Source organism: Musa acuminata, chromosome BXJ1-7 (assembly GCF_036884655.1).
Source record: "Musa acuminata AAA Group cultivar baxijiao chromosome BXJ1-7, Cavendish_Baxijiao_AAA, whole genome shotgun sequence".
Classification (NCBI taxonomy): Eukaryota; Viridiplantae; Streptophyta; class Magnoliopsida; order Zingiberales; family Musaceae; genus Musa; species Musa acuminata.
The window spans coordinates 30,649,428-30,658,953 of NC_088333.1; the positions used below are offsets into that span (position 1 = coordinate 30,649,428).

The 9,526-nt window shown below is 38.0% G+C and overlaps 1 protein-coding gene across 1 annotated transcript; it reads right to left on the bottom strand.

The window, feature by feature from the left end:
- Positions 1–21: 21 nt before the first annotated feature.
- On the bottom strand, positions 22–5,237 carry LOC135679031 (uncharacterized). Its single transcript, XM_065192391.1, has 5 exons — positions 3,946–5,237; positions 2,847–2,883; positions 1,541–1,777; positions 1,407–1,454; positions 22–570 (listed from the first exon to the last, which is right to left on the bottom strand). The coding sequence occupies exons 1-5, from the start codon at positions 4,248–4,250 to the stop codon at positions 172–174; spliced, it is 1,026 nt and encodes a 341-aa protein (XP_065048463.1). The 5' UTR covers positions 4,251–5,237; the 3' UTR covers positions 22–171.
- Positions 5,238–9,526: the final 4,289 nt, after the last annotated feature.

Sequence of the window (9,526 nt, forward strand, 5' to 3'; positions counted from 1 at the left end):
GCAACATTGGGACACCAATGCTAAATTGCAAACTGCTACCAACACCAATCAATTAACATTTCAACAGCATGGAACTACTACTACCTATGCTCTCAATTCTCATACAACACTTTAAGTACAGTAGAAGGGGTTAGATAGTTTTGCAAGTCTGTACAAAGTCCAAGACCACCATCAATGGCCATCTCCACCACAACACCAGTTGCACAGGTATGCTGACCCATTGGAACACTGCACCGTTGGGCATCCCCTACTCGAACAGCTCGGGAAGTCAGGTTTCCTAAATCTGATTCGGCAGCAGCAGTTTGCAGTGAAGCTCGTTGTCATGGCGGCGCTGGTGGTAGCAACAGGTTTTGTAGGCGACTTGAGAGTTTGCCGGATCTTCTTGAGCCGGGTTGCAGTGGTGATGTTCTCCATTTCCTGAATGAACTTGCGGAGGTGGCGGATGTAGTCTGGATACAGCTCCAGGTTGCAATGACCTCCTCCTTTGATCCATAAGGGCTCATACGGCTCCTTTGCTAGTTTCCACAGACCATGTCCGTGAAGCCAATTCACTACATCATCCTCGGTACCCTACAAGAAGGCATGGAACAGTTCAAATGAAAAAGGTTATTTACCAGGAACAGTCATAGTGATTTTTCTGACGTTTGCATTTTGGTTTCTCGATAAATCGCATCAGTTCACATGAAACATAAGAAATGAAAGCAACACTCTGTGATAACAATCGACAACAGATACATAACAGAGCCTAGATTCTCCAAGTGGCCACTACAAAATTAAGACAATATCAGTGAATAGATACAATTCAAAGTTCCAAACCAGTACTTCCCAACATTGTTTAGGAGATGTAACATGATTCTTTTGTGTCACTGCAGCTACCTATGAAAAGATTGACCCTAGTTTCAAAGGTGAATGCCTTAATTGCCACAATGAAATGGCTACGTGGGCCTTAGTTGAGCAAGCCATGGAGATTCTTAGGGTTGAATCTGACTTGGTAGCTACAAAAGTGTTGGGTACACATATTTCTGAAAGAAAATGAGCAGTAGAAGAAGGAAATAAAAAGAAAGCTGTTTCAGACCTTTAGTCAACATACTAGTAATTGCTCTTCAATAGTGATCAAGCACTTATCGTGGCTAATTATTCTGGACTTCTACCTTACACTGCAAAATTTATATAGTCATTATCATCAACTAGAGAAACAAAACTTCAGATAAATGGGGAATTTTTAATTACATAGATTCGTCTTACTTGATAAATGGGAAAACAACTGATAATTTAATATAAACTAAAAGATCTAAATGCCACAAAGCAATCATATAGAAAACTTTCAAATTCTTCTCAACAGAAAGAAGTGAAGCTACTGACTATATAAAAGACGAAAGTTCATGAATTTATGAGAATGAACTTACATGAACTGCAAAAACTGGGCACTTGACCTTTTTTATTTTGTTAATGTTCTGCATAAAAGCTACAACAGTTAGTAGCTAAAATTGCCAATCGATGTAAGAACATGGCATAAAAAAATGTAAAGCATGAGGAATACTTTATAAATGTCGAAGCAGAAATTGAAATTGACATGGCAAACCACACGGAGTCCTGACAATATAGCACTGTGGAGCACTACACCTCGCAGTCTTGGCAAGCGAGCTGCCAAATGCAATGTGGGGCCGCTACCGACTGATTGCCCATATAAGATCAGATCTTCCTGACTGACTCCATATTCTGTTTGCAGACACTGGTACACTGCCTCGATGTCTGCATATGTGTTGTATTCACTAGGCTAAACACCATAAACAAATGCATAGTATATTACTTCATCTGGTGTGTAAACCTATAAAGTTAGGCAATAAAGAAAAACATGAAATCACAAGAATTGAAATGAGTCTTCCTTTAACCCAATGAACCACAACCTTCATGTCAAAGATTTAGGTTTGATGTACTACTATATTAAAACCATCTTTCCTTTATGAATTTAGTAAGCAGAGAGAACTTTGCACAAGTTACACATTGAGGCATTTACCAAGACTCCAGTGAAAGCAATAACAAATGATAAGAGTTAATCAATTAATGCTTCATGTGGCTTAAATTTTTATACACTACAAAAGCATGACAAATAGTTCATCTCAAATTGCATCACTTTACAACCTGCTCCCACCATTGCAGGTGGCAGGCACCAGATACACATATCCTTATCGCTGCCTGTAAGGTTGATATCAGCTATTTGAACCCATAATCAGTTTTATCATGCAACTGAAGCTAGTAGATATTGCTATGTTTCCCTTATTAACGAAAAAGATTCATGTGAATAAGCAAAACACCAAGGGAAGTTGAGTAAAATTGTAATAGATTTGAGGCTTACAAAGACACCAGCCATTGTGCTTGAAGCAAGTACTAGTACCTTTTTTGGCTTTTATGCTAGAATCAACTGTAGTTCAAATATCTACAGGAACAGCACATTTATTTGTTTGACATTAAAAAACCCTTAAATCATCTAGTCTACTACATGAAATGTTCTTACCCGTCTATGTATCTGGTATTTTATCTTGCCCTTATGTTTGCTTAGCCTTAACTTGTGATAGTGACATCTGATTCGGTTGACAATGTGATTTCCAACTTGCAAGAAATTGTTTCATACTTTTTTGAAGTATTTGAAATTAACTTCTTTAAAGGTGGAAAAAAAGATTTTACAGCAGTGTTTGACGTTCATATGAACAAAAGCAATTGCACCAATGTTTCAACAGTAGACAGGTTCACATGGAATACTAGTTATACTGATCAGAAATGTTTCAATGGCACTGCCAAGTTTAGACTGCCTTCAAGAAACCATTTATCTCAAGGAAATAGCTTACCTTACCAGTAGATGCTCCATATCCTGAATAGTCATATCTGCATGTTAGAAGAAAACAAAATCATTATATTACAACTCTAAAGCAATGAAAAGGAGAACTAAGAATATACAATAAGTCAAAACACATGTTATAAGCATGTAAATGAGGATGTATAGATGAATCAGAAACATCATCTATGAATGAATAAATTGAGCTGTCTCCCACAAGTGAAAATTTATATCAAGTTTCCACATGTGGACATCTGATCAAGATCTGAATGTATGTATAAGGCAAATTTTCTTCATTAGATATAATCAACCTGGAAATCATTTAGCTTACATTAACAGCCCAACTGACATGGCAGATGATATTTCATAGTCCACAAGCAGTGTCTAGTTTCATTTTCACAAAAAGAAAAAGTGAATTCAGCAACTATGCAATGTGAATATCTTTACTTGAATCCTGATATAAGTTTGCAGTGGCGGACCCTTTATCGCAGCAGGACTGTAGTAATTGTGCAGTAACCGATATACACAAAACAGAATCACAAGTAGTAGTATTACCAGACTTGAAGAGATAACGAAGAAAACAAAACATGGCGGTTAATCGCACAGAAACTGCTTATATATATATATATATATATATATATATATATATATATATATATATCACAGATCTCTCTGACCTAGAACAAAATGCATACAGACTTTAATGAGATCAGTAATACTCAACTTGAAATGAGTTGAAGAAAGCTATACATTCAGTTACCAAGATCATCATGAAAAAGAAAATGAAAGAAAATGCACTATGAAGTCAGTGTATAAAACAAATGGAAATTCACAGGACAAAGAATCTGAAGAACAGTTTTAGGCTAAAACCCTACACAGTAACTTATTCCAGACAGTGTATGCTTGCATATACAGTAGCAATCAGTGGCCAAAAAGAAAAACATAAAAGAAACACCCAATAACCAATACATTGGCTCTCTGGGGTCCCCAAAGAAGAGGACAATCTAAAAGAATAAATATCAGATACAGTAAAACAAATGCAGAAAACAAGGGAAATTTGATTCAAGAGGGAACAAAATAAACGTTGGTGATAGACGACACAATCCACTAACCCCATCAGATTAACCCTGAGGTTGACCTTAAGCTGCACGAAGAGATCATAGAGTCGTCCCAGATCTGCAGCATTGCCATGTGAGTAGAGCACTGTGAGCCTGGCACAGGGGTTCTTCAAATAAAACGCAACAATCTTGTTCCCGTTCTTGGTGTCCAGCACCAGGACATCCATGGAGTGGTCCCTTGGGACGCCAGATGCCGCCAGCCGCCCGCCGTCGTCCTTCTTGACGCTGTAAGTCGGTGGGTCGGGCGGGAAGAAGGCGAACCTCGCCGCCAGACTCGAGACCGAGCACCCCGAGAACATCGAGACCGATCCAACTCATTGACAGAGAAGAATGCTCATAAAAGAAGGATCTTTCTTCTTCCCCCTGTTCCCCTTATGGCTGAGTCGAGCAGAATCTCTAGGGTTTAGCTGTCAAGAAGAGGCCCCGAGTGGGAAATAGACGGCAGAAACTGGTTTCTCCGGGAAAAAGATGGTTTTGGACTCTAGGGTTTTACCAGGGTTCAGGGACAGGGACAGAGAATAAGAGAGGGGTTTGGATGGAGCACAAAAGTTGTGATCTTTGGACTATCTATACGTTTCTGTGGACAGAGCAAAAGAGAGCTATCAATGGAATGGTGGAGGACTGAAGCAGGACTGCTGGAATGTATCCACCTATAGACTGAAGGAAAAGGAGTCTGAAACAGATAAGGAGAGGGCTATGAGAAGGAGAAATTTCATGGTCTTCATCTTCCTCCTCTTCACCTTCTCCTGCCTAGTAGAGGAAGGTGCTTGGCAAGTACAGTGAGGCGGAGGAGACACCTCACTTAGTCCTTTTTGCTCACAGAGTCAAAGTCATGAGTCAAGAAGAGATGTGTGAAAGGCCAACATCTCTCTCTCTCTCTCTCTCTCCGGGGAAAGGGAAATGAAGGTAGCAGACTCAGTGGGAAGAGAAGAAAGCAAACAGAGGAGCATAAATGACTCTCTCTCTCTCTCTCTCTCCCCCCCTCTTGGGAAGGGAAATGATGGTAGGCAGTGAAGGCTACTACACACTTATCAATCAGTTATGATCATTGCTTTGGTTGTGCAGATAGAGATTGGCACTTTGGCAGTCGGGAGAGCAGAAAGCAAGTAGAGGAGCATCAATCCCTCTCCTTCTTTCTCTCTCTCTCTCTCACTTAGGAGGAAATGAAATGGAGACAGGCAGTGAAGCCTACTACACATATAAATCAATCATGGAAATTACTTTGGTTGTGCAGGCGGAGTTTGGTACTTTGGCAGTGGGACAGGAGAAAGCAAGGAGTATGCTCTCTTTGTGTTGTGTGTGTGTGTGTGCGCGCGCGAGAGAGGAGAAATGAAATGAAAGGAAGGCGGTATAAAGTCTACTACACATATATTAATCAATGATGGAAATGGCTTAGGTTGGGCAGATGGAGATTGGCACTTTGGCAGTGGGATGAGAGAGAGAGAGAAAAGGAAGCTAATTAGTAGCAGAGGAGAATGGTGGTATGAGACAACGAGAATTCCAGTGAGCATGTGTGGGATCCCACCCAGATTACACACAAAACCAACAAATAAGATTGATATCAGTAGATGTTGGGCACAAGTACTGGCGCAGGTGGCTCTGCTTCCATCTGACGCATGCATGCATGCCTTCCCCTCCATCAGCTTTATCCTATTTCCCTTCTGTTTTCTTTCATGTACCTGTTTTCAAATTATATTTTTAACAAATTCTCAGAAAAAACCTCACGTATTAAAATATTTTTTAGAAAAATAGTGTTCCATTTTTAAAAGTTTTCACATTGGGCTCCTTGCATGAAAAGATCATTTTCTCTTATCTTCTTTGGATCCATCATCGCTCCCATCAAATCACTCCTATGTGCCTCGTTCTTATTGTCTTCCCCCATGGTATAGGTAGTCAGTATCGTTGCTCTACATCCCTTCATCGTTAGCTTTTATCAAACTTGCCCTTGTCTCCGTGAACTCCCTTGGTTCCCACTACATCGACTCTGCATGCCTAACTCTTACCATCTTCACCCGTACCACAAGCAACTAGCATCGTGGCCCTACCTCCCCTCTCCTCTATCATGTTGGACCCATTATTGCCTACGTGGTCTTTGCTAGCTCTTAGAGGACTTGCCTCGACTTTTACATATCCCTCAACCTCCATCGAACTCGCCTCTCTCTCTACGAACCTCGTTGGTCCCTATTGGACCTGCTCTTGTGTGCCTCAGTGACGAAGGCACAAGTGACCAACGATGCCTCACCCTCGTCGTCTTTGCCCACGACATATGCGATCAACGATGGAGACAATTAGGAACCTATCTAGATGGAGGTGTAGGCAATTGAAAGCACAATAACAACGTTATCATTTACAAAAATACTCTGAAAATTTTTGAAAACGGGAGCACTCTACAAGAAATTTTTTCAGAGAATTTATCTTTTTTCTAAAATACCTTATTAATATTATTATTTTGAAATAAGCACAGATTTGATGGCCATAGTAAGAGAGTGAGTCTAGTGAGAAAAAGAACAAAGGTGCAAGTAGGTTCTGCCTTTTATTTTTTGGTTCTCCCAAAAAGATAAAACTTATGTATTACTCACAGAATGAGTACAAGAAAAAAAATTCAAGGTTAACGGTCGATTAAGGTCAAAACTATTTCCAATCGGAATCACTCCTACCGGTCTTAACAAAGTTTGTCAATCAATTAGCAACGTTGTTTGTCATTCTCGAAAAGAACATGCTTAACAGAGACTAAAGTTTCCATTGACAAAAACTTCATTATGAAATAGATATGGAGTATAGGAGGAGTGTCCATAGTTACTTTATAGTTTTGACTCTTATAATAAGTTGAAGATGATAGTATAAAAAGAATGACGGGCTTCAAGTCATTAAAAAACAATGAGGACATCAGTATTTTACCGTTCTTCGAGATTGAACTCTGTCAGTCCATTTGCACTCGTTCTTGAATCATCCGAATCAGAAAGTTAACTCAAGTATCTAAAAAAATTTATCGAAAATTCTCCGACATAGTTTACTAGAATTTAATTTGGACATGGAGGAGAACCTCGATTGACTTCAAATTAATATTCTAGTCAAATAATTATTGAATTATTATAGACTCGGTGTATGTACACGTTGGAAGTTAACTATGTTGATCTCTTTGGTCAGCCTTACTATTATCCCCCTGTACAACAGATTGCAAAGGTGCCAAAACACCTTACTGTGATCATTGACAAAAGTGATCCATCCCATATAATCTGTACAAACCAATATGTTCCTCCAACCTCCATGATGTTTTGCCTTGTCCAAGGCAGCCAAGATGGCCCTGCCCTCCGCCGGATCTGGGAATTGCACGTTGTAGCCTGTACAAGCAGTAGCTAGCGGTAGAAGAAAATGAACCATCACTCCTAGCAAGTCGTCAAGAGTGGTTGGCATTATTTTTCTGAATAAAGCATGTAAATGGTTACGATAGTGACAATTATTCCTATTTATCTTACCATGCTGTACCTCCAATTATGCCCCATACTTTCAGCTTTTAAACTCACTAAAATCCACTTAAAATTGATCTCCGACCATGTTTCATAACAAGCAAGCATAATGATGGTAGGAGACTTTTCAACACACTCGCACGCTGGGTGGGCATAATAGGACCTGTGAATGCATAATTTTAGCAATGTGGTCAGAAAGGCAGTGTAAACTATTATTATTATTTTTTATTTTGGGATAAACATTCAACTACAATAATACTTTCTTACTGAAACAGTTACCATTTTCTGACAGGACTCGTCTCAACAAGTGATATCCAACGATCGTCACTGTCGCTGTTGAAAACATTGATGCAAAAACACTCCTATCCAGCAAAGGGGATGGAAGCAAAAAAGATAACAAGGGTAAAGATTCCAACATCTATTAGTTATAAGCTTTTGGAAGGTTTTCTATCATTTCAACATTTACAAATGTAGGCCACATGTTAATAGGGACATTGTCAAACCAAGGATGGTTAGCAGTATTAGTGGAGGAATCATCCACCATGTAGGTTGTTATATATGTTTCTTCAATTCCACAAAAGTATCTTAGTGTTAGTGTTAGGGTATATATAGATTGTCATATTTAGGTTTTAGAATGTTGACCCATAAAATATTATCATTATTAAGCAAGAGGGAAATTCTTTTAGCATATACATGTTTCCTCACAAGACTTAGGTCATGGATACCTAATCTCTGATCCTTCTTGTAGATACTATGTCCCACCCGATTAAGTTTATCATGTTAGATCATCTTCGTTCGGAACAAAAGAATTTTTGAGAAAGACGAATTTATCGATAGCTTATGGTTGAATTTTTAATTTATTCCTATCATTTCTATATAACCTACATTTAAACATAAAATGGAAAGTGGGTTTGACAAAGCATCATACTTCTTTTGTCTTTATTTTTATTTTTAGATTAAGCATATGTACTAAGTATATAAGAGTGTTTTGTCGAACCTATTCATACGCTATCTAAACTAAGAAATCAAATTAAGCGATGTTCGTGCTCATGGGAATTCAGATATTTCTGATTTCACCTATTTCATAATTTGTGCGTCAATCAAGATTGAGATTGAAAAAAGAAAGCTTTCAAATAATTAACTCAAGTCTATTGTCGAATCCTACTTAGCGGATACCCTAACTTAGTTTCACGTTAGAGGTAAGAAACAATTTAATTGCACTTATAAAGATAAATGTGTATGTTTCTATTAACCTATATTTAAGAATTTTATGTTAGCGATTAAGACTCGATAAATATTAGTTAATTATCTCATCAAAATAAGATTAGAGCTGATCCTATATCGGGCCATGTTGATCCTTAACAAAGTCATGGAACCCTTAAGTGGAGTAGAAGAGATCGCACCATATGTTGATCCTTAACAAAGTCATGGAACCCTTAAGTGGAGCAGAAGAGATCGCACCATATCAATATCAGGCCATGTTGATCGTTAACAAAGTCATGGAACCCTTAAGTGGAGTAGAAGAGATCGCACCATATCAGTTTAGTTTCACATCAATATCAGTTTCGAATGGACTTATAAGGACTAATTAAATCTATTATTATTAACTTGGATTTAGATAAGAATATTAATCCCTTAAATGAGAAATTCTAACCTCACAGCTTGATCTCACATCATTTTCATATTATTTGTGAGAAAAAAATTATTTCACTGATTTGAAAAAATAATTCGACTCTAATAAGAAATTAACATGAAGAGTTGAGTGTAGCATTCTGATTGGTCTTACATCGCAATGACTAAGAGTAAAGATGATAAGGATCCAATAAATATATTATTATTAAATTTAATTTAAATATTTTAGTTAATGATTTTGACTCAGACAAAGTTAATAGGTAGCGTTGTCTCTTTATTCGTTGTTACTCTTTTCACCTACAACTATAGGTAACGGGGTATATGGTAGCTCGATAATCTTATTTTACATATATTTTGCTTGTTTTCTACTTTACAAGTAGCCCTCGAGTTGTTCAATTAGCCATCAAGAATCTCAAACTAAAACTAGCCAAAATATTTCTTCTCTCCTATGTAACAATAATATTTTTGAGTTATCG